The sequence below is a fragment of the Scyliorhinus torazame genome, chromosome 8 (assembly GCF_047496885.1).
Source record: "Scyliorhinus torazame isolate Kashiwa2021f chromosome 8, sScyTor2.1, whole genome shotgun sequence".
NCBI classification, from domain to species: Eukaryota; Metazoa; Chordata; class Chondrichthyes; order Carcharhiniformes; family Scyliorhinidae; genus Scyliorhinus; species Scyliorhinus torazame.
The window spans coordinates 170,954,390-170,980,878 of NC_092714.1; the positions used below are offsets into that span (position 1 = coordinate 170,954,390).

At 50.9% G+C, this 26,489-nt stretch overlaps 1 protein-coding gene across 3 annotated transcripts in view; it reads left to right on the forward strand.

Annotated features, from left to right (window-relative positions):
• tfap2c (transcription factor AP-2 gamma (activating enhancer binding protein 2 gamma)) overlaps window positions 1-26,489 on the forward strand; it is a 120,029-nt gene that overhangs the window by 62,820 nt on the left and 30,720 nt on the right. For all 3 annotated transcript variants that reach the window (XM_072514514.1, XM_072514511.1, XM_072514513.1), the window contains exons 4-6: window positions 8,364-8,589; window positions 21,990-22,108; window positions 24,653-24,794. In XM_072514514.1, the coding sequence (XP_072370615.1) occupies window positions 8,364-8,589; window positions 21,990-22,108; window positions 24,653-24,794 (487 nt within the window). The remainder of the gene's footprint in view (window positions 1-8,363; window positions 8,590-21,989; window positions 22,109-24,652; window positions 24,795-26,489) is intronic.

Below are 26,489 nucleotides of genomic sequence, written 5' to 3' on the forward strand. Positions count from 1 at the left end.
GGCACTCTGACACAGCACTGAGGGAGTGGCACTCCAACACGGCACTGAGGGAGTGGCACTCCAATACAGTACTGAGGGAGTGGCACTCCCAACACAGCACTGAGGGAGTGGCACTCCGACACAGTACTGAGGGAGTGGCACTCCAATACAGTACTGAGGGAGTGGCACTCCCAACACAGCACTGAGGGAGTGGCACTCCGACACAGTACTGAGGGAATGGCACTCCAATACATTACTGAGGGAGTGGCACTCCCAACACAGCACTGAGGGAGTGGCACTCCGACACAGTACTGAGGGAGTGGCACTCCGACTCAGCACTGAGGGAGTGGCACTCCTACACAGCACTGAGGGAGTGGCACTCCGACACAGCACTGAGGCAGTGGCACTCCTACCCAGCACTGAGGGAGTGGCACTCCAACACAGCACTGAGGGAGGGCACTCCACCACAGCACTGAGGAATGGCACTCCACCACAGCACTGAGGGAGTGGCACTCCAACACAGTACTGAAGGAGTGGCACTCCTACACAGCACTGAGGGAGTGGCACTCCACCACAGCACTGAGGGAGTGGCACTCCAACACAGTACTGAGGCAGTGGCACTCCTACACAGCACTGAGGGAGTGGTACTCCGACACAGTACTGAGGGAGTGGCACTCCAACACAGTACTGAGGGAGTGGCACTCCAACACAGCACTGAGGGAGTGGCACTCCAACACAGTACTGAGGGAGTGGCACTCCAACACAGCACTGAGGGAGTGGCACTCCAACACAGTACTGAGGGAGTGGCATTCCACACAGTACTGAGGGAGTGGCACTCCAACACAGTACGGTGGGAATAGCACTCCAACACAGTACTGATGCAGTGGCACTCCAACACAGTACGGTGGCAATAGCAATCCAACACAGCACTGAGGGAGTGGCACTCCGACACAGCACTGAGGGAGTGGCACTCCGACACAGCACTGAGGGAGTGGCACTCCAACACAGCACTGAGGGAGTGGCACTCCGACACAGCACTGAGGGAGTGGCACTCCGACACAGCACTGAGGGAGTGGCACTCCAACACAGCACTGAGGGAGTGGCACTCCGACACAGCACTGAGGGAGTAGCACTCCAACACAGTACTGAGGGAGTGGCACTCCGACACAGTACTGAGGGAGTGGCACTCCGACACAGCACTGAGGGAGTGGCACTCCTACACAGCACTGAGGGAGTGGCACTCCAACACGGCACTGAGGGAGTGGCACTCCAACACAGTACTGAGGGAGTGGCACTCCAACACAGTACTGAGGGAGTGGCACTCCAACACGGCACTGAGGGAGTGGCACTCCGACTCAGCACTGAAGGAGTTGCACTCCGACATAGTACTGAGGGAGTGGCACTCCAACACAGTACTGAGGGAGTGGCATTCCACACAGTACTGAGGGAGTGGCACTCCAACACGGCACTGAGGGAGTGGCACTCCTACCCAGCACTGAGGGAGTGGCACTCCAACACAGTACTGAGGCAGTGGCACTCCTACCCAGCACTGAGGGAGTGGCACTCCGACACAGCACTGAGGGAGTGGCACTCCGACACAGCACTGAGGGAGTGGCACTCCGACACAGTACTGAGGGAGTGGCACTCCAACACAGTACTGAGGGAGTGGCATTCCACACAGTACTGAGGGAGTGGCACTCCAACACAGCACTGAGGGAGTGGCACTCCGACACAGCACTGAGGGAGTGGCACTCCAACACAGTACTGAGGGAGTGGCACTCCTACCCAGCACTGAGGGAGTGGCACTCCGACACAGCACTGAGGGAGTGGCACTCCACCACAGCACTGAGGGAGTGGCACTCCGACACAGCACTGAGGGAGTGGCACTCCGACACAGCACTGAGGCAGTGGCACTCCACCACAGCACTGAGGGAGTGGCACTCCAACATAGTACGGTGGGAGTAGCACTTCAACACGGCACTGAGCGAGTGGCACTCCAATACAGCACTGAGGGAGTGGCATTCCGACATAGTACGGTGGGAGTAGCATTCCACACAGCACTGAGCGAGTGGCACTCCAATACAGCACTGAGGGAGTGGCATTCCGACATAGTACGGTGGGAGTAGCACTCCAACACAGTACTGAGGGAGTGGCACTCCAATACAGCACTGAGGGAGTGGCACTCCTACACAGCACTGAGGGAGTGGCACTCCACCACAGCACTGAGGGAGTGGCACTCCGACACAGCACTGAGGGAGTGGCACTCCGACACAGCACTGAGGCAGTGGCACTCCACCACAGCACTGAGGGAGTGGCACTCCAACATAGTACGGTGGGAGTAGCACTTCAACACGGCACTGAGCGAGTGGCACTCCAATACAGCACTGAGGGAGTGGCATTCCGACATAGTACGGTGGGAGTAGCATTCCACACAGCACTGAGCGAGTGGCACTCCAATACAGCACTGAGGGAGTGGCATTCCGACATAGTACGGTGGGAGTAGCACTCCAACACAGTACTGAGGGAGTGGCACTCCAATACAGCACTGAGGGAGTGGCATTCCGACACAGTACAGAGGGAGTGGCACTCCGACATAGTACTGAGGGAGTGGCACTCCAACACAGCACTGACGGAGTGGCATTCCGACACAGTACAGAGGGAGTGGCACTCCGACATAGTACTGAGAGAGTGGCACTCCGACACAGCACTGAGGGAGTGGCACTCCTACACAGCACTGAGGGAGTGGCACTCCACCACAGCACTGAGGCAGTGGCACTCCGACTCAGCACTGAGGGATTGGCATTCCGACATAGTACTGAGGGAGTGGCAATCCGACACAGCACTGAGGCAGTGGCACTCCGACACAGCACTGAGGGATTGGCACTCCGACACAGCACTGAGGGAGTGGCACTCCGATACAGCACTGAGGGAGTTGCATTCCGACATAGTACTGAGGGAGTGGCAATCCGACACAGCACTGAGGCAGTGGCACTCCGACACAGCACTGAGGGACTGGCACTCCGACACAGCACTGAGGGAGTGGCACTCCACCACAGCACTGAGGGAGTGGCACTCCGACACAGCACTGAGGGAGTGGCACTCCACCACAGCACTGAGGGAGTGGCACTCCAACACGGCACTGAGTCAGTGGCACTCCGACACAGCACTGAGGGAGTGGCACTCCACCACAGCACTGAGGGAGTGGCACTCCAACACGGCACTGAGTCAGTGGCACTCCGTCACAGTACTGAGGGAGTGGCACTCCGACACAGCACTGAGGGAGTGGCACTCCACCACAGCACTGAGGGAGTGGCACTCCAACACGGCACTGAGGGAGTGGCACTCCGACACAGCACTGAGGGACTGGCACTCCAATACAGCACTGAGGCAGTGGCACTCCAATACAGCACTGAGGCAGTGGCACTCCAATACAGCACTGAGGGAGTGGCACTCCAATACAGCACTGAGGGAGTGGCACTCCAATACAATACTGAGGGACTGGCACTCCTACACAGCACTGAGGGAGTGGCACTCCACCACAGCACTGAGGGAGTGGCACTCCGACACAGCACTGAGGGAGTGGCACTCCACCACAGCACTGAGGGAGTGGCACTCCAACACGGCACTGAGTCAGTGGCACTCCGACACAGCACTGAGGGAGTGGCACTCCAACACGGCACTGAGGGACTGGCACTCCAATACAGCACTGAGGGGGTGGCACTCCAACACAGCACTGAGGCAGTGGCACTCCAACACAGCACTGAGGGAGTGGCACTCCGACACAACACTGAGGCAGTGGCACTCCGTCACAGCACTGAGGCAGTGGCACTCCGACACAGCACTGAGGCAGTGGTACTCCGTCGCAGTACTGAGGGAGTGGCACTCCGACACAGCACTGAGGCAGTGGCACTCCGTCACAGTACTGAGGGAGTGGCACTCCGACACAGCACTGAGGCAGTGGCACTCCGTCACAGTACTGAGGGAGTGGCACTCCGACACAGTACTGAGGGAATTGCACTCCAATACAGTACAGAGGGAGTGGCACTCCGACACATCACTGAGGCAGTGGCACTCGGTCACAGTACTGAGGGAGTGGCACTCCGACACAGCACTGAGGCAGTGGCACTCCACCACAGTACTGAGGGAGTGGCACTCCGACACAGCACTGAGGGAGTGGCACTCCGACACAGCACTGAGTGAGTGGCACTCCGACACAGCACTGAGGCAGTGGCACTCCACCACAGTACTGAGGGAGTGGCACTCCGACACAGCACTGAGGGAGTGGCATTCCACACGGTACTGAGTGAGTGGCACTCCGACACAGCACTGAGGGAGTGGCACTCCAACACAGTACTGAGGGAGTGGCACTCCGACACAGCACTGAGGGAGTGGCATTCCACACAGCACTGAGTGAGTGGCACTCCAACACAGTACTGAGTGAGTGGCACTCTAACACAGCACTGAGGGAGTGGCACTCCGACACAGCACTGAGGGAGTGGCACTCCGACACAGCACTGAGGGAGTGGCATTCCACACAGCACTGAGTGAGTGGCACTCCAACACAGTACTGAGTGAGTGGCACTCTAACACAGCACTGAGGGAGTGGCACTCCGACACAGCACTGAGGGAGTGGCACTCCGACACAGCACTGAGGCAGTGGCACTCCGTCACAGTACTGAGGGAGTGGCACTCCGACACAGCACTGAGGCAGTGGCACTCCGTCACAGTACTGAGGGAGTGGCACTCCGACACAGCACTGAGGCAGTGGCACTCCACCACAGTACTGAGGGAGTGGCACTCCGACACAGCACTGAGGGAGTGGCATTCCACACAGTACTGAGTGAGTGGCACTCCGACACAGCACTGAGGGAGTGGCATTCCACACAGTACTGAGGGAGTGGCACTCCAACACGGCACTGAGGGAGTGGCACTCCTACCCAGCACTGAGGGAGTGGCACTCCAACACAGTACTGAGGCAGTGGCACTCCTACCCAGCACTGAGGGAGTGGCACTCCGACACAGCACTGAGGGAGTGGCACTCCGACACAGCACTGAGGGAGTGGCACTCCGACACAGTACTGTGGGAGTGGCACTCCAACACAGTACTGAGGGAGTGGCATTCCACACAGTACTGAGGGAGTGGCACTCCAACACAGCACTGAGGGAGTGGCACTCCGACACAGCACTGAGGGAGTGGCACTCCAACACAGTACTGAGGGAGTGGCACTCCTACCCAGCACTGAGGGAGTGGCACTCCGACACAGCACTGAGGGAGTGGCACTCCACCACAGCACTGAGGGAGTGGCACTCCGACACAGCACTGAGGGAGTGGCACTCCGACACAGCACTGAGGCAGTGGCACTCCACCACAGCACTGAGGGAGTGGCACTCCAACATAGTACGGTGGGAGTAGCACTTCAACACGGCACTGAGCGAGTGGCACTCCAATACAGCACTGAGGGAGTGGCATTCCGACATAGTACGGTGGGAGTAGCATTCCACACAGCACTGAGTGAGTGGCACTCCGACACAGCACTGAGGGAGTGGCACTCGTACACAGCACTGAGGGAGTGGCATTCCACACAGTACTGAGTGAGTGGCACTCCGACACAGCACTGAGGGAGTGGCACTCGTACACAGCACTGAGGGAGTGGCACTCCAACACAGTACTGAGGGAGTGGCACTCCGACACAGTACTGAGGGAGTGGCACTCCAACACAGTACTGAGGGAGTGGCACTCCAATACAGCACTGAGGGAGTGGCACTCCGACACAGCACTGAGTCAGTGGCACTCCAACACAGCACTGAGGCATTGGCACTCCAACACAGTACTGAGTGAATGGCACTCCGACACAGTACTGAGGGAGTGGCATTCCACAGAGTACTGAGTGAGTGGCACTCCTACACAGTACTGAGTGAGTGGCACTCCTACACAGCACTGAGGGAGTGGCACTCTAACACAGTACTGAGGGAGTGGCACCCCAGCGCATTACTGAGGGAGAGCTGCATTTTCCGAGGTGCCTTACTTCAGGTGTGCCGTTAGGCTATGTTCAGGTTTACCTCTTCAGATGGATGTTTTAGATCTAGAACTGTTTGAAGAAGAACTGAGAGCTCCCTGTATTGCTGGTGAATATTCCTCCCACCATCGAGATGGTGGCTGAGATCCTGCCCCCGCGGTGGATGCCGCGAGGCATTGGCCGTTGCTGGCGGGATTTTCTGGTCCCATCGAAGGCTACAGGCATAGCTCACCTGCCTTACCGATGAGGGACCGATAGGTCCTGCCTGTGGGAAGGATCAGAAAATCCCAGTTTGTGTGTGATGAATGGTGGACACATTTCAATTGTAAGGGTTATTAATTGTCTGTTTTCACCACACATTCTCTGTGCCAGGGTAATAAAAAGTTACAAAAATCCTCGAGAACAAAAAATATCTATTCGACTGAGGTGTCTCTAATCGCACGCTTTCTACATAGAACATAGTGCAGAAGGAGGCCATTCTGCCCATCGAGTCTGTACCGACCCACTTAAGCCCTCACTTCCACCCTATCCCCATAACCAAATAACCCCATGTAACCTATTTTTTGGACACTAAGGGCAATTTAGCATGGCCAATCCACCTAACCTGCACGTCTTTTGGCACATGTGGGAGGAAACTGGAGCACCCAGAGGAAACCCAAGCAGACACGGGGACAATGTACAGACTCCGCACAGACAGTGACCCAGCAGGGAATTGAACCTGGCACCCTGGTGCTTTGAAGCCACAGTGCTAGCCATGTGTGCTTTTCTGAATCATTTCATAGCACCCAGACATCTCTATCTTGCCAGATCGGAACATACTGATTTTTATAAATATAGATTGGCTTAAGGTTAACATTTAGACATCTGTGATTGTTGAAACCTTCAGCCATGCATTTGATCTCACTGGGCTAATCAAATGCATCTCTGGCCAGCTTCCTAACTTCAGCAGATCAAAAACTCTGCTATCCAAAATAATAATCCTTATTAATATCCTAATTCTCACTTAGTCCTGTTGACCTATCATCCCAGTCCTCACAGCCATACTCTCGTCCTGGTCAAGTAATGCCTCGATTTAAAAATTCCCCCTCCAGCCCCTAAATCATCCCTATCTTTGTAACTGCCTACAGACCCTAAACAATCCCTATCTTTGCAACTGCCTCAAGCCCCTAAACCCTCCCTACCTTTAACACCTCCAGCCTCTGGACCTCCCCATTCTTTGTATCCTCCTCCAGCCCCTAAACCCTCCCTATCTTTGTAACTGTTATATTACAGGGGTGTAATATATACGCTACTTATTTGTCTTGCCGAGTTATACTTAACTTGATGATAAACAGTCGAAGTCTTCCAGTTGATGACAAATTATTTATTGAGTAACAAAATAATATACTTGTGTGAGATCTTTACTTTAATACTTTGACTAGTCGTATAATTAACTAAGATTGAATTAAATTCAAATTGGGGCAGCACAGTAGCACAGTGGTTAACGCAGTTGCTTCACAGCTCCAGGGTACTAGATTCAACTCCCGGCTTGACCACTGTCTGGGCGGAGTCTGCACGTTCTCCCTGTGTCTGCGTGGATTTCCTTTGGGTGCTCCAGTTTCCTCCCACAGTCCAAAGATGTACAAGTTAGGTGGATTGGCCATCATAAATTCCCCTTAGTATCCAAAAAGGATAGGTGGGGTTACGGGGATAGGGTGGAGGTGTGGGCTTAAGTGGGGTGCTCTTTCCAAGGGCCAGTGCAGACTCGATGGGCCCAATGGCCTCCTTCTGCACTGTAAATTCTATGATATTAACAATGAATATAATACTCTACACTTTTTAGTTGGTCACACTTCTGTCCTCTAGTTACAACACACACAAGATAAGAGAGCGGGAAAACTGCTTGAGCTTGCTTATATAGTCCCTGTTAGTGATGCCATCTCGTGATTCTCTGACTGTACTGACTGCACATTAACTAATCATGTATTTATATATACAGAGATCACTACAGTAACCTCCTCCAGACACTAAACCTCCCTATCTTTATAACCTCCTCCAGCCCCTAAACCCTCTTTCAATCTGGCCTCTTGCTTGTCACCAGTTTTAATTGCTCCATATACTTAATTCAAACGTCTTCCCTATTTGAGTTAAAGGGTGCACACTCTCAATTTCCTCCAAGCCAACGTGTTTGGCAACGGGCTGCAAAATGCGCACAGCCCATTGCTGGAGTATAAAAATACCCAGCTCGCATCTGTTTACAATATGGGGCTTGAGGACATAAGGCTGCTCATTGTCTTTGGCTGTCACAAGACCTAACTGAAGCCAGAGTTATTATTTGTACCCTTTTGTTAATCTGCCAACTAACCTTCATTGTTTTTCATTTCCAAGGGCCAATATCAATGTCCAAAAGCACAGCGTTGTCTGCAATGTCCTACCAGAAGGACAGTTTAACTGGGGGAGTCACCAATCCAAATGAAGTGTTTTGTTCAGTTCCTGGCCGTCTCTCACTCCTAAGTTCGACATCCAAGTACAAGGTGACAGTGGCGGAAGTCCAGAGGCGCCTGTCTCCTCCTGAGTGTCTGAATGCATCGCTTCTCGGGGGAGTCCTGCGAAGGTGAGTGGAGAAACTGCAGAAGGATGTTAATTCATTTTGGGGGGACGAGAAAGAGGGGTGCTTTATAATAACGTACTTTAAGATTGAGAGCCTGCAATAATAGAAACCAGCAAATATGTGAATATGGATACGACTATGATGGCAATGCACAATGAACCCGTTTCACATTACTGGTGCTACCCAAATTCACTCCTTTTGTTTATAACTGCACAGCTCCATATAAGCCCTGAGGTAGACTCTCATTTGAGGCCGCAAATTTGGTTGTCCTTCACCTTAGGCCAGGAATTTTAGGATGGTGGTGTTTTCCCTCCCGCTATCCCAGGAGTTGGTGGAGAACGCATCCCTACTCATACTGTCTACCCCGTAGCCACTTAATGCTCCAGTGGATATTAGTTGTCTGGAGAGGGGACTTCTGTCCCTCAGTCCAGGAAGTCCCGCCTCAGAGAGCTGTCGGCCAATAGTCGCAGCAGCGCCAGAGGCGGCAGTGGACAGAACTGGCACTGCAAGAACCGTCTCGAGTCTAAGTCCCAGGAGTCCAGGACCAGTTAAGTGAAGGGGTCTCAGTGTGGGGAACCAGGGGGAGGTGAAACGAGGCCCAGGGGTGTGGGCAGAAGTGAATGGGGTGTTGGTAGAGAGGCCAGGTGGGGAAGAGTGACCTACAAGGGATCAACTTTTCTGCTGGTGGGAGGAGCGCCAGATGTTAAAAGGAGGCTGCTGATGGAGGTGCCCCACCCGAGGTCTGAACATAGTTCATTTTCAGGCATCTCCCACCCCCGAATTCCTCCCACCAGCCTGAAAATTGAGGTTGGGTGGAAAAGGTTAAGTGGTCAATAATTAGGGCCTCAACTGAAGTAAGGGTGGGTTAACTGTCCTAAGCCTCGTTCATCCAAGCATAACGTCACGGAGAAGTGGGGCAGGCAGGAGACCGGTGAGAAGGCGGTCCGAGAGATTTTATGGTCACCCCCTCCCCCCAGCCTTCAAAGCTACTGGTGGGGGAATATAAAAGTCTGCCATTAGCAACAGTTTTTGAAATAATTATAAACATGCAGGCATTGGCACCAATATTCCCAATATTTAGTTGGAGAAAATTTCTGCTGAACCAGTGCTGGGTGTCAGACAAACTAGTGTAACTAGCTAGTGGAGAGGTCAATTGTGGATGAATCTGTTGAACTTTAAGGGTGAATACATCTTAAAGGCCGCACTGCAACTTCATGTGACTTGAGGGAACCGAGCCTAGTATGTCTCAGTTTTTTAATAACACTGTTTATGCTGCTAACTCTTAGCATGTTCTGTCGGGCTTTTTAAAAAGATTGGTTTTGACAAAAGTTCAGCATTCTCCAGCCACTGATTGTACCCGGCTGTTCACTACATATTGTTCGAAATTAATAGGGAAAGTTTGCCTGGGCAACCAGCAGTCCATTGTCCAAAATGTTAAAGAATATGGAAGATGCTGCTGTATAGCGTTCAATCAAATGAAAGCAGATCGGGACAAATTACTCGTAGTCACAGTCAGAAGAGAGAATTATTTTCAGAATTGTTAAATAAGTTACTGGGGAAGGTTGTTAAACCGCACTGCATAAGTGCTTTTAAATAGCAATTAAATGCTGGCAGGTAAGGCTGAGTTGTATGAAAATGTGAATAGGTGGGGTTGATTTATGTGAAAGGACGAGCCTTGTCCTGCTGTTGGAATTCCTCTGTTCTTATTCATTGCCAGTGGGGGGGGGGGGGAGGCTTTTGTTTAAAGGGAGCATTTTGCACATGAAACTTGTGTGGTATTTACAAAATTGATAGAGCAAGCAGAAAATATCAATTTAATTACTGTTGAATTTCTTGACATCTTAGATAATTTACTGTTTGAAGTTCCATGTATTCTGTTCTCGGAAACAGTTTTTGGCTGATTGAGAAAGTCATGAGGAAGAATCTGAGACATGAGGACACGTAACATAACACCGTGGAGACATTGGATAGGGGGCAGGTTTAGTTTAGACCCTGGTTGGTGTCTGCTATTGTGTCTCATCTGCTTTGCAAATACATTTCACAAAATGGATATGTGTTGGTGGAAGCAGAAGGTATGACATGAGTACTTTGCATTGGTGTTTTCCAAAGAGAATGCTTCCATGGCTCTAGTGAATGACGAGGTTGTGGGAATTTTGCAGGAGCTGAAAATAGATAAAAAGTAGGTACTGGAAAGGTAGCACTTGGCAGCACTTAAAAGTGGATAAGTCACCTGGTCCAGATGGAATGCTTCCTCGATGGCTGAGAGAATGGTAGAAATTGTGGAGGCGCTGGTCACAATCTTACAATCTTACTTAGATATGGCAGGAGGTGGTGTGGTGCCAGAGGACTGGAGAATTACTGTTAAATAATAATAATGACTTATTGTCACAAGTAGGCTTCAATGAAGTTACTGTGAAAAGCCCCTTGTTAAAAACATGGAGAAGGATAAAGCTGACAAGTACAGGCCAGTAAGTTAAACAGCAGTGGTGAGGAAGCTTTTCGAACCAGTAATCAAAAAGAAAATGCGCAGCCAATTGGACAGGCATGGGCTAATACAGAAGTGTCAGCACAAATTTGTTCAGGGAAAATCATGTTTTACAGACTTGAAATTTTTGATGAGGTAACAAGGGGAGGACGAGGGCAATGTGGTTGAGATTGTATATTCCGACTTTATTTGATAAAGTTCCATATTTGGTTTGAAAGGGGAGGTAGCAGTATGGGTGCAAAATTGGGATGGAACATAGAACATAGAAAATACAGCACAGAACAGGCCCTTCGGCCCACGATGTTGTGCCGAACCTTTGTCCTAGATTAATCATAGATTATCATTGAATTTACAGTGCAGAAGGAGGCCACTCGGCCCCCCGAGCCCGCACTGGCCCCCGGAAAGAGCACCCCACCCAAACCCAACACCTCCACCCAACACCAAGGGCAATTTTGGACATTAAGGGCAATTTATCATTGGCCAATTTACCTAACCTGCATATCTTTGGACTGTGGGAGGAAACCGGAGCACCCGGAGGAAACCCACGCAGACACGGGGAGGACGTGTAGACTCCGCACAGACAGTGACCCAAGCCGGAATTGAACCTGGGACCCTGGAGCTGTGAAGCAATTGTGCTATCCACAATGCTACCGTGCTGCCCTTAAGAACAAATTAATCTACACTATATCATTTTACCGTAATCCATGTACCTATCCAATAGCTGCTTGAAGGTCCCTAATGTTTCCGACTCAACTACTTCCACAGGCAGTGCATTCCATGCCCCCACTACTCTCTGGGTAAAGAACCTACCTCTGATATCCCTCCTATATCTTCCACCTTTCACCTTAAATTTATGTCCCCTTGTAATGGTTTGTTCCACCCGGGAAAAAGGTCTCTGACTGTCTACTCTATCTATTCCCCTGATCATCTTATAAACCTCCATCAAGTCGCCCCCTCATCCTTCTCCGTTCTAATGAGAAAAGGCCTAGCACCCTCAACCTTTCCTCGTAAGACCTACTCTCCATTCCAGGCAACATCCTTGTAAATCTTCTTTGCACCTTTTCCAAAGCTTCCACATCCTTCCTAAAATGAGGCGACCAGAACTGTACACAGTACTCCAAATGTGGCCTTACCAAAGTTTTGTACAGCTGCATCATCACCTCACGGCTCTTAAATTCAATCCCTCTGTTAATGAACGCGAGCACACCATAGGCCTTCTTCACAGCTCTATCCACTTGAGTGGCAACTTTCAAAGATGTATGAACATAGACCCCAAGATCTCTCTGCTCCTCCACATTGCCAAGAACTCTACCGTTAACCCTGTATTCCGCATTCATATTTGTCCTTCCAAAATGGACAACCTCACACTTTTCAGGGTTAAACTCCATCTGCCACTTCTCAGCCCAGCTCTGCATCCTATCTATGTCTCTTTGCAGCCGACAACAGCCCTCCTTACTATCCACAACTCCACCAATCTTCGTATCGTCTGCAAATTTACTGACCCACCCTTCAACTCCCTCATCCAAGTCATTAATGAAAATCACAAACAGCAGAGGATCCAGAACTGATCCCTGCGGTACGCCACTGGTAACTGGGATCCAGGCTGAATATTTGCCATCCACCACCACTCTCTGACTTCTATCGGTTAGCCAGTTCGTTATCCAACTGGCCAAATTTCCCACTATCCCATGCCTCCTTACTTTCTGCATAAGCCTACCATGGGGAACCTTATCAAATGCCTTACTAAAATCCATGTACACTACATCCACTGCTTTACCTTCATCCACATGCTTGGTCACCTCCTCAAAGAATTCAATAAGACTTGTAAGGAAGACCTACCCCTCACAAATCCGTGCTGACTATCCCTAATCAAGCAGTGTCTTTCCAGATGCTCAAAAATCCTATCCTTCAGTACCCTTTTCATGACTTTGCCTACCACCGAAGTAAGACTAACTGGCCTGTAATTCCCAGGGTTATCCCTAGTCCCTTTTTTGAACAGGGGCACGACATTCGCCACTCTCCAATCCCCTGGTACCACCCCTGTTGACAGTGAGGATGAAAAGATCATTGCCAACGGCTCTGCAATTTCATCTCTTGCTTCCCATAGAATCCTTGGATATATCCCGTCAGGCCCGGGGGACTTGTCTATCCTCAAGTTTTTCAAAATGCCCAACACATCTTCCTTCCTAACAAGTATTTCCTCGAGCTTACCAATCTGTTTCACACTGTCCTCTCCAACAATATCGCCCCTCTCATTTGTAAATACAGAAGAAAAGTACTTGTTCAAGACCTCTCCTATCTCTTCAGACTCAATACACAATCTCCCGCTACTGTCCTTGATCGGACCTACCCTCGCTCTAGTCATTCTCATATTTCTCACATATGTGTAAAAGGCCTTGGGGTTTTCCTTTATCCTACCCGCCAAAGATTGTTCATGCCCTCTCTTAGCTCTCCTAATCCCTTTCTTCAGTTCCCTCCTGGCTATCTTGTATCCCTCCAATGCCCTGTCTGAACCTTGTTTCCTCAGCCTTACATAAGTCTCCTTTTTCCTCTTAACAAGACATTCAACCTCTTTTGTCAACCATGGTTCCCTCACTCGACCATCTCTTCCCTGCCTGACAGGGACATACATATCAAGGACACGTAGCACCTGTTCCTTGAACAAGTTCCACATTTCACTTGTGTCCTTCCCTGCCAGCCTATGTTCCCAACTTATGCACTTCAATTCTTGTCTGACAACATCGTATTTACCCTTCCCCCAATTGTAAACCTTGCCCTGTTGCACGTACCTATCCCTCTCCATTACTAAAGTGAAAGTCACAGAATTGTGGTCACTATCTCCAAAATGCTCCCCCACTAACAAATCTATCACTTGCCCTGGTTCATTACCCAGTACTAAATCCAAAATTGCCCCTCCTCTGGTCGGACAATCTACGTACTGTGTTAGAAAAGCTTCCTGGACACACTGCACAAACACCACCCCATCCAAACTATTTGATCGCAGAGAAGGCAGAGAGTTTTGGTGAATGGCTGTATATGGAGGACTTCACCCAGGTTCGGTGTTTGGACGGACCACTGCTTGTCGCATCTGCATTAATAACTTGGGGGGGGGGGGGGGGGGGGGAGTACAGGAAACAAATTTTCCAGCGACACAAAACTGAGAAATGTGGTAAACAGTGATGAAGATAATGACTGCAGGAGGACAAGGGGTGGCTGGAAGGGCAGGCACTTGGCAAATTGATCTGAATGGAGAAAATGTGAGGTGATACATTTTGGCAGGGAGACTGAGGATATGCTGTGCATCACAATTATAAAGAGGAGGTACAAGAAGAGAGAACAGAGGGGCGGGGGAGTGTTTATGTGCAAATCTCTGAACGCAGCAGAAAAGCTGAACAAAGCAATTAATTCAGTAGATGAGATGCTATGCTTTACAAATACATGTAGTATAAACGAGGTGGAGATTTTAAATGGAGGTACGTATAGTACAAAAAGAGGTGTATAAATAGAGATATTTTTTAAAGGTTTATTGTATAAACAGAAGGATTTAATGATAGCCATGACACTGGGAAGTTCTGGGGACCTTGGCGTGTTTGTCCATTGAACTCTGAAGGCAGAAGGGCAGGTTAATAGGTGGTGAAAAGGGTATATAGGACACTTGCCTTTGTCAATCGAGGCATAGGTTACAAAAGCAGGAAGGTCATTTTGGAGTTGTATAGAACTTTGGTGAGGCCACAGCTGGAGTACTGTGTGAAATTCTGGTCCCCGCATTACAGGAATGATGTGACGCACTGGAGAGAGTGCAGAGGCGATTCACCAGAATGTTGCCTGGGATGGAATGTGTCAGTTATGGATAGAGGTTGGATAGGCTTGGGTTGTTTTCGCTGGAGCAGAGAAGACTGAGAGGCGACTTGATCGAGTTGTACAAGATTATGAGGGGCATGGTCCAGGTCGATAGGGAGCAGCTGTTCACCTTAGTTGAAGGGCACCAGCCTCCCCGAACAAGCGCCGGAATGTGGCGACTAGGGGCTTTTCACAGTAACTTCATTGAAGCCTACTCGTGACAATAAGCGATTTTCATTCATTCCATTTCATTCAAGGGTCATTCACGAGGCAACACAGTTCAAGGTGAAGGGCAGCAGGTTAAGGGGAATGTGAGGATAAACCTTTTTACCCAGAGGGTGGTGATGGCTTGGAATTCAATGCCTGGGAGGGTGGTAGAGGCAGGTTACGTCACATCTTTTTAAAAAGCCCCCGGATGAGCACTTGGCACATCATAACAATCAAAACAATGGGCCAAGTATTGGCAAATGGAATTAGGTAGTAGGCCAGGTGTTTTTCATGTGTCGGTGCAGACTCGATGGGCTGAAGGGCCTCTTCTGCACTGTATTTTTATGTGATTCTGTGATATACAGAGGTATTTACTACAAAAACGAAGAAGTTATGCTCAAGCAGTTATTTGGCCCCAGCTGCAGTCGAGACCCAAATTCAGAGCACACAACAGAGAAGGGGGTTTAGCTTTTGTACAGCCGCTATTTATTAGAATGGCTTCAGTGATGAAGGATCACAGTGATGTGAATAAACTGGTCATTATTCATGGAGCAGAGAAGTGATGTGGAGGTTTGATAGAGAGGCTTAAAGTCTTGAGTGTTTTCGGAAAGTGAAAATAAAGAGAGACGGTTGAAGGGTTTATACCGAGAGGTGACAGGTTTAAGGTAAAAATAACAGGCAATGCGAGGAAACAATGTTTTATGGGGTGTGCGGTTAGGATTTGTTGTAGTGTCTGATAAGATGCTGCACACAGATTCAGTCATAACCTTCATAAGGGAATCAGATAAATACTTGAAGGAGATAACTTAAAAATAAGAGTCCTTGATTTGTTCCCTCTGAATTCATGAGGTCTCTTTAATTATGAACTCTTGCCAATCTGTGGGACATTCACATTGAAACAGTCCACAGTATTTCTCAGGATGAGTAACCTCAGGAAATTGTTTCACATGTTGGAGCAAAGCGCCCGATGCCAACAATGCTGACTGCTGAGTCACCTGCCCCTGTTGTGCTTTAGCGTACAGCAGAATCCGGTCAGCCCGGCACATGGTGTAACTGCCCAGGAAATTTCTGATGGGCCGATTTCCGCTGCTCAGTGCCCTCTGTGAATGTCTCTTACATCGATATCAGTGGCGGTGACCTGGGTGAGGTACGTGTACCACCCGAATATTTACCTGAGAATTATTATACTGTTTAATCTCTGGTGTAACTCTTTGATTAATGGTGCAACTCAACTCACCACCAAGACTACTGAGGCCCACACCTCCCAAAACTCCAACTTGAAACCACCACCCCCACCAAGCCAACTGCCCACACAATCAACACCCACCCCCCCACCAGCCTGACTACTGCCCACACCCTCAACCCCCCCGACATGACAGTCCACACTCCCAACCCCCCCCCCCCGAGACCTGACTGCCAACACCCACAACCCCCCTTACCTGACTGTCCACACCCTCAACCCCGCCCCGACCTGACTGCCCACACCTTCAACCCCCCATCTCCCCCCGAGACCTGACTGCCCACACCCTCAACCCCCTGAGACCTGACTGCCCACATCATCAAACCCCCCCTCTCCTCCCCGAGACCTGACTGCCCACACCCTCAAACCCCCCCTCCCCCCCCGAGACCTGACTGCCCACACCCTCAAACCCCCCGAGATCTGACTGCCCACACCGTCAACCCCCCCAACTCGCCACCCCCCCCCGAGACCTGACTGCCCACACCCTCAACCCCTCGCCCGAGACCTGACAGCCCACATCCTCAACCCCTCTCCCTCCCGAGACCGACTGCCCACACCCCCAACTACCCCGAAACCTGACTGCCCACAACCTCAACCCCCCCGAGACCTGACAGTCCACATCCTCAACCCACCCCCGCGAGACCTAACTACCCACACCTTCAACCCCCTCCCCCCCCGAGACCTGACTGCCCACACCCTCAACCACCCCGAGACCTCACTGCCCACACCCTAAACCCCCCCTTGAGACCTGACTGCCCACACCCTCAACCACTCCGAGACCTCACTGCCCCCCCACCCCCCTCTGACCTGCCAGCCCACACCCTCAACCCCCTCCCCAAGATCTGAGTGCCCACACCCTCAACCCCCCCCCCGAGACGTGACAGCCCACACCCTCAACCCCCTCCACGAGACCTGAGTGCCCACACCCTCAACCCCCCGAGACGTGACAGCCCACACCCTCAACCCCCCCCCGAGACCTGAGTGCCCACACCCTCAACCCCCCGAGACGTGACAGCCCACACCCTCAAACCCCCCCCCGAGACGTGACAGCCCACACCCTCAACCCCCTCCACGAGACCTGAGTGCCCACACCCTTAACCCCCCGAGATGGGACAGCCCACACCCTCAACCCCCTCCCCGAGACCTGAGTGCCCACACCCTCAACCCCCCCCCCCCCCCGAGACCTGAGTGCCCACACCCTCAATCCCCTCCCCGAGACCCGAGTGCCCACACCCTCAACCCCCTCCCCGAGACCTGACTGCCCACACGCTCAACCCCCCGAGACCTGACTGCCCACACCCTCAACCCCCCCCGAGACCTGAGTGCCCACACCATCAACCCCCCTGACCTGAGAGCCCACAGCCTCAACACCCCCCGAGACCTCACTGCCCCACCCTCAACCCCCCCTGACCTGAGAGCCCACACCCTCAAACCCCTCCCCGAGACCTCACTGCCCCACCCTCAACCCCCCGTGACCTGACAGCCCACACCCTCAAACCCCTCCCCGAGACCTCACTGCCCCACCCTCAACCCCCCGTGACCTGACAGTCCACACCCTCAACCGCCACTGACCTGACAGCCCACACCCTCAACCCCCTCCCCGAGACCTGAGTGCCCACACCCTCAACCCCCCAAGACCTGACTGCCCACACCCTCAACCCCCCGCCCGAGACCTGACAGCCCACACCCTCAACCCCTCTCCCTCCCGAGACCGACTGCCCACACCCTCAACTACCCCGAAACCTGACTGCCCACAACCTCAACCCCCCCGAGACCTGACAGTCCACACCCTCAACCCCCCGCCCGAGACCTCACTGCCCACAACCTCAACCCCCCCCCCGACCTGACAGCCCACACCCTCAACCCCCCCCCCGAGACCTGAGTGCCCACACCCTCAACCCCCCCCGAGACCCTACTACCCACACCCTCAACCCCCCCCGAGACCTGAGTGCCCAAAACCCTCAACCCCCCCCGACCTGAGAGCCCACAGCCTCAACACCCCCCGAGACCTCACTGCCCCACCCTCAACCCCCCCTGACCTGACAGCCCACACCCTCAAACCCCTCCCCGAGACCTGAGTGCCCACACCCTCAACCCCCCAAGACCTGACTGCCCACACCCTCAACCCCCCGCCCGAGACCTGACAGCCCACACCCTCAACCCCTCTCCCTCCCGAGACCGACTGCCCACACCCTCAACTACCCCGAAACCTGACTGCCCACAACCTCAACCCCCCCCGAGACCTGACTGCCCACACCCTCAACCACCCAGAGACCTGACTGCCCACAACCTCAACCCCCCCCCGAGACCTGACTGCCCACAACCTCAACCCCCCCCCCGAGACCTGACTGCCCACACCCTCAACCCCCCCAAGACCTGACTGCCCACACCCTCAACCCCCCCCCCGAGACCTGACTGCCCACACCCTCAACCCTTCCGAGACCTGACTGCCCACACCCTCAACCCCCGCCCGAGACCTGAGTGCCCACACCCTCAACCCCCCGGGACCTGATTGCCCAAACCCTCAACACCCTCGAGACCTGACTGCCCACACCCTCAACCCCCCCTCGAGACCTGACAGCCCACACCCTCAACCCCCCCCCGAGACCTGACCGCCCACGCCCTGAACCCGCCCCGAGACCTGACAGCCCACACCCTCAACCCCCCCCCCCCCCCCCCCGAGACCTGACTGCCCAAACCCTCAACCCCCCCTGACCTGACAGCCCACACCCTCAACCCCGAGACCTGACTGACCAAACCCTCAACCCTTCCGAGACCTGACTGCCCACACCCTCAACCCCCCCTCGAGACCTGACTACCCACACCCTCAACCCCACCCCCCCCCCCCCCGGTACCTGACTGCCCACACCCTCAACCCCCGCCCGAGACCTGACTACCCACACCCTCAACCCCCCCGATACCTGACTGCCCAAACACTCAACACCCCCAAGACCTGACTGCCCACACCCTCAACCCTCCCCCCGAGACCTGAGTGCCCACACCCTCAACCCCCCCCTCCCCCTGAGACCTGACTGCCCACATCCTCAACCCCCCCCGAGACCTGATTGTCCACACCCTCAAATCACCCCCTCGACCTGATTGTCCACACCCTCAAACTCCCCCCACGAATGAACTGCCCTGTGCCCCAGACCTTCTCCACAGAGGGTGAGCCTCAGGGATTCTCCATCCCGGACATTGAACATGTTCAAGACAGAGTTTGATAGATTCAAATATACTAAAGATATCAAGGGATATGAGTGTGGGAAAATGGTATTGAGGTTGATGATCAGCCATGAACTAGTTGAATGGTTGGCACAGTGCCTCACAGCACCAGGGATCAGGTTCCTAGTGACTGTGTGGAGTTTGCACTTTCTCCCCGCGTGTGCGTGGGTTTCCTCTGGGTGCTCCGGTTTCCTCCCAAAGCCCAAAGATGTGCAGGTTAGGTGGATAGGCAATGATTATTGCACGGGGTTATGGGGATAGGGGGGGCGTGGGCCTAGGTAGGGAGTTCTTTTGGAGGGTCGGTGCAGACTCGATGGACTGAATGGCCTCCTTCTGCACTGTAGGGATTCTACGGATTATTAATTGGCCCTTTCTCATTGCACAACAATAGATCAAAACTGTTCTGATTGGTTCCTCAATATACCACTCCAGATAACTATGACATATACATTCCAGGAATTTGTCCTTCACAGCATTCATACTAATTGGGTTTAGCCATTTTAAGTGTGGGTTGACATCCCCCTGATTACGGTGTACCTTTGTTACATGCACCCCTTCCTGATTTACACTGTGTCCTACATTATCACTACAGTTTGGTGGCCGATAAAATACTCCCATCAATGTTGGCTGCCCCTTGCTGTTTCTCAGCTCCACTCATACTGATTCTACATGTTGAACTTTCGATGCCAACCTCTGTCAAGGCCCACGCCGTTCTTCTCTCTCTCTCTGCTGTTGAAGCCCACCTTTCCTGGGGGAACAACACAAAGACAATGCACAGTGTGAGACACTCGGACGTGAGCAGCGCAATGGATCCGCAGCGGGTGGCCTGTGTGTGCAGGGCACCCAGCCATGGCAGGTGGTATGGGTGTTGGAATGTGGTGCAGGCTGGTCAGCTGGGGGTGGGGTACGATCACCCTCTATGTTGTGGGGAGTGGTTACGGGTATGTGGGCCAAGGGTTGGTGCCAGGGGCATGGCGGTGGAAGTGGCTCACCCTGGCTGGCCTGTGAGGTTTCTCACTCTTACCCAACGCTGCCTGCCGGTCCACTTGGTGGTGACCGTGTTGGGGAGGGGGATGGTGCCAGGTGCACGGAGATGGTGACTCATCCAGGCCGCCCTGAGGAGGTTTTGCTGCTTCTTCCTGCCCTGTTGTCCGGTCCTGACGATGGGGCCCACGCCGCTCTTGGCCTTTGCCATCTGCACCCAGGTCCAGTTTACGTCTGCGGGTGGCAGCCTCCTTCCCACCCCGGGGAACAGGCTGCCCGCCTACCCGCCACTCCACCCAACAATGTCCCCAGCCTCTGTGAATCTTGGGGCCTCTCTTTGGGGTGGCTTCACAGCTCCAGGGTCCCAGGTTCGATTCCGGCTTGGGTCACTGCCTGTGGGGAGTCTGCACGTTCTCCCCGTGTCTGCGTGGGTTTCCTCCGGGTGCTCCGGTTTCCTCCCACAGTCCAAAGGTGTGCAGGTTAGGTGGATTGGCCATGATAAATTGCCCTTAGTGACCAAAAAGGATAGGAGGGGTTATTGGGTTACGAGTAGAGGGTGGAATGAGTGTGTGTGAGGAGTGAGGGCGCTGAAATGCGGCTGCAGCCTGTCAGACTCTCCGGTGCCAATCCCGACCCCATTGAATCAGACGCCGACATTTGTTGGAATTGCACTACTGCCACGTGGCCCTGGTGCTAGCTCATCAACATGTCCTGAATTGCTCCGGGCCTGGCAAAGCTTTCGTCAACGTAGAACTCTCGCGATTCAGTCCTGGCGTCAGCATGTCTCTCTAATGGCGAATCCTGGACAACATCAATTGAATGAGAGTCAATACATTGGCTGGATTATATTAGTGGTATTTGCCTTTTCATAGAACATACAGTGCAGAAGGAGGCCATTCGATCCATTGTGTCTGCACTGACCCACTTAAGCTTTCACTTCCACCCTCTCCCCGTAACCCAATAGCTCCTCCTATCCTTTTTGGTCACTAAGGGCAATTTACCATGGCCAATCCACCTAACCTGCCCGTCTTTGGACTGTGGGAGGAAACCGGAGCACCCGGAGGAAACCCACGCAGACACGGGGAGAACGTGCAGACTCCGCACAGACAGTGCCCCAGCGGGAATCGAACCTGGGACCCTGGCTCTGTGAAGCCATAGTGCTATCCACTTGTGCTACTGTGCTGCCCATCTGAAGTAAATTGACTGCTGCAGAAGTTCGTCTCGTGTTTTGTGAAATTCCGTGAAGTGAATGTGGCCCAGGTTGGTGCTGGTGTAGTCAGGCACGTGCAAGGCCCATCCTGCTGCACACCAACAGGAATAGTGCCGAGGTAGAGGATCGAAGCTCGTCTCTCAATTATATTTGTTTTGTGATAATTTGCACAGTTTGTACTTTAAACGTAAAGGTTCCAATGTTTTTACCTCCAGGGCAAAGTCAAAAAATGGAGGAAGATCATTACGCGAGAGGCTCGATAAAATAGGGTTAAACCTTCCAGCTGGGAGACGGAAAGCCGCCAATGTGACCCTGCTGACCTCACTGGTTGAAGGTACATCCATGTTTCATCTTACCCTAACTGGGCTGAAAAGCCCAGTGTAATCTTTCTGTGCCGTGCATTAAACAGATTGGCCAGAATTTCACATTGTTTAAGCAGGCATACCCGGAACCTGAAACCGAGTTCGGATCCCGATCGTGGCTAGAGGCGGAAATTGCGGCCGCTTCCGGGCCCGCCAATCATGCATGCACAAATGAAAGCCATTCACTTGCGATTCCTTAGGCTTGCTCCATATCAGACATCATCACCATGTTGACTGAAACTATGTTTTGTTTTTATGCATATTTTTATTAGAGTTTTATCATTTTTACAGGTAACGCAACAAAATTTCAAAACATAAACTGGTACGCGCAGAACAATTATTTATGCAAACATAAGGACAGTGCTGGGATCCAGTATGAGAATCCCAACAATTTGCAATTTGTAAGACCATGAGGGAAGGCTACTTAATCACATGAGTGATAACGTTCACCACTTGGTCTCTTTTATGGCAATACAAACTTTAATTTAAACATTAATATTAACTGCAAATAATAGATTTACAATTAACAGTAAAACAAATCTTAAATAAAAGGAGAAAAACAACTTGAACTCACAGTTCAACTGCCACTTATAAATGTGATTTATAAAAAAAGTTAACAATCAGTGTTACTTGCTTCTCTGTGCAGACCTTTGGAGAGAGACACTTTCAGGAACACCCTGAAAACCCTTCTGTCTTGTCAGACACTTCTGTTGAACTTAAAATCCAATGGTAAAACTATTGACAGACCTGGCTTCTCCCATTAATTACATAATCTGTATCTCAAGCATAATGCATTCTCCAGTCGCCTCCCACTAAGATGTCCCATGACCTGCTTAGCTAGGACTAAACACATTCCCTCGTAAATTATCTACACCCCAGCGAACCTCATAAATGGAAACAATATTTCATTAGCCATCTATATGCCTGTATGTATTTTAAACCAAGGATTTTAATAACATTACTGCCACAAATATAAAATATATAACAATTTCTTGGATAATTTCTGAACTATGGTCCTTAAGATCTAGTGCCTCTAATTCCACAACGGTTCAATCAGAGAGTTGGGGGAAGAGGATAAAGCATACAAACATGTAGAATGATGTGACAAGATACACGCCTTTATGTGTAGCAAATTCTTGCAACATGGCTCACGGAAAACTTTGCAGGAGCAGGTCAGACAGAACGGAGCCTATAGAACATAGAATATACACTGCAGAAGGAGGCCATTCGGCCCATCAAGTCTGTACTGACTCATTTAAGCCCTCACTTCCACCCTATTCCCGTAACCCAATAACACCTCCTAACCTTTTTGGACACTAAGGGCAATTTAGCATGGCCAATCCACCTATCCTGCACGTCTTTGGACTGTAGGAGGAAACCGGAGCACCCGGAGGAAACCCATGCAGACACGGGGGAACGTGCAGACTCCACACAGACAGTGACCTAGTGGGGAATCGAACCTGTGACACTGGAACTGTGAAGTCACAGTGCTAGCCACTTATGCCACCATGCTGCCCACAAATATGTCAATGGAAACCATGTTTACTTTGGTTTAGCCAGAATTTGCATTGACGTTCTAGCGAGTAGTACGTCGAGGAAACTCCCAGAAATGTGTGGCTTTTAATGTTGTTACACAGAGTGCATTGAGGGAAATCTCAACCCCATGTTGCCTAAAACACCTGAAACCAATGCCAGCAAAGATTCACAGTGAAACCAGGACATTAAATCGTTACAATTTACCTGTTCCTCCCACCTCTATTTCAGAATAAACATGGGATGATTAATCTGTAATGTTTATACCCCCCAAACATTCCCCATACACGAAATCCCCATTGGCGATCCAAGCAGATTTGGGAACTACATTAATGGTCTAACCACTACTGCATGGGTTATGATACCAAGAATAAATAATTTCGTACTAATCTGCCTGAATGTGACGTGATCATAATTTTAAGAAAATATACCATGATAAAGCTCATGAAAGCTGCTCCTTGTACGTATGTCCCTTATCATGGATTCTACTCCACCAATTTATAAACCTGCCACCCATGTATGTCTCGCACGGGGATGTCATTTTTGCGTGTTCACATTCTTCCCTCGGAGAACTGTGTCCAGAAATGTAGAACTCATAGGCTCACAGGCCACAATCTTCCATGGCTGTAGCCATCTTTATGAGACTCAATACGGCATTGAGACTTGTACAGGTGGGTTCTCTGAACCTGCACGCACCCAGAGGGCCCAGCCAGTGTTTCCTGGTGGATGTTAACACAGAATTCTGAGCTGGAGTTGCACTCTGCAGTTCTTGGATTATCTGAGGTAGGGGTTTACGCTGAAGGGGGAATAACTACCAAATCAAAGAGTCCCTCCAGCCCCAGAATGGAATGTGAGTCCTATTTAATAGGTGTGCAGAACCTCCCTTGTTTTTGTCATTCCAATCCCACCCACCAAACTTTATTAAGTGGGTGCATATGCTGCCAGCTGCGAGTTACTAAATCAATGTGCTACTTTATCTTTAGGTGAAGCTGTACATCTGGCCCGTGATTTTGGTTATGTCTGTGAGACAGAATTCCCCGCAAAAGCCGCCGCAGAGTACCTGACTCGACAACACATAGACCGCAGCGAGATCAATAATCGGAAGAACATGTTACTCGCAGCAAAGTATGTTTCACCTCTTGCTGGGACTGTTACTTGTTATGGGCCAGGGTTTAGAGAGCCCCAAAGCGTATCGATTTGATTTGATTTATTGTTGTCACATGTATTAGTATACAATGAAAAGTATTGTTTCTTGCATGCTGGACAAACAATGCATACCGTACACAGGGAAGGAAGGAGAGACTGCAGAATATAATGTTACTGTTATAGCAAGGTGTGGAGAAAATATCAACTTAATACGAGGTAGGTCCATTCAAAAGTCTGATGGCAGTAGGGAAGAAGCTGTTCTTGAGTCGGTTGGTACGTGACCTCAAACTTTGGTATCTTTTTCCTGATGGAAGAGGGTGGAAGAGAGTATGTTCGGGGTGCGTGGGGTCCTTAATTATGCTAGCTGCCTTTCTGAGGCAGCAGGAATTATAGATAGAATCAATGGATGGGAGTCTGGTTTGCATGATGGACTGGGCTACATTCACAACCTTTTGTAGTTTCCTGCGGTCTTGGGCAGAGCAGGCTCCATACCAAGCTGTGATACAACCAGAAAGAATACTTTCTATTGTGCATCTGTAGGAGATGGTGAGGGTCGTAGCTGACATGCCCAATTTCCTTAGTCTTCTGAGAAAGTAGAGTCGTTGGTGGGCTTTCTTAACTATAGTGTCGGCATGGGGGGACCACGACAGGCTGTTGGTGAGCTGTACACCTATGTATCATGGAGTTCACCTGACCTACAATTTTGAATAGATTGTGGTTATGGGGAAACACACGGGCCTACTCTGCAGGTGTGATTCACCAGAAATCTACAGTACTTGTAAATTAAAACAATGTTTATTTATGAAACCAGTTAACACTTTATAAACCCACAGTAAACATCTTAACAACTATCAACACCAATAAATCCCCCAAAGAATACAGTGCTCTCTAAGTAACTCTTAATCTTTCCTTGCAGCATCCATAAGATAAAAAGAACCCTCTTTACAGAAACACATCAGGTTTAAATTCTCTACTGAGAGCAGTTATCACTCTGAATTCACAAGATGATCTAGAGATAGTCTTTAGTTGGCAGAGAGATCAAAATTACACCTTCTTTGGCTGGCTGCAGCTCCAACACTAAAACAAAACTAAAAAACACAGACACACCCAAGCTTTTCCGCAAAGCGAAACTAAAAAGCAGAGCCAGAGCTCAACTCCACCCACACTCTGACATCACTACAGCCACTTGAGCAGACAAACATTTCTTAAAGTGACATTCCCATGACACCACCCCCCAAGAAAAAAAAACCCATCAACTTCAAGATGGTTTCATTTTTCACCTTTTCACTATCCTTTAAGAAATGCAGACAGTAAATATACTTTTTCGTTTCAAAAAACAACACACGCAAACAGGTATAATAACATAGTCCATTTTAGTTCTTCTTCCTCCACCGAACCGGCTTCTCTTCATCACATTCGAGACAGCATCGGCTATCACGTTTTCTCGTCCTGTCACATGTATAATTTTTAAATGAAATGGTTGTAACAATAAACTCCATCGAAACAGTCTGGCATTGTAATTCCGGAATCGCTCCAAAAACATCAATGGATTATGAGCAGTATGGATAATTGTGTCAGACGGATTGGTCGTCACATAAATTTGAAAATGTTGCAAAGCCAGCACCAAGCTCGAAGTCTCCTTCTCAATCGTAGCATATTTCATCTGGTGAGAAT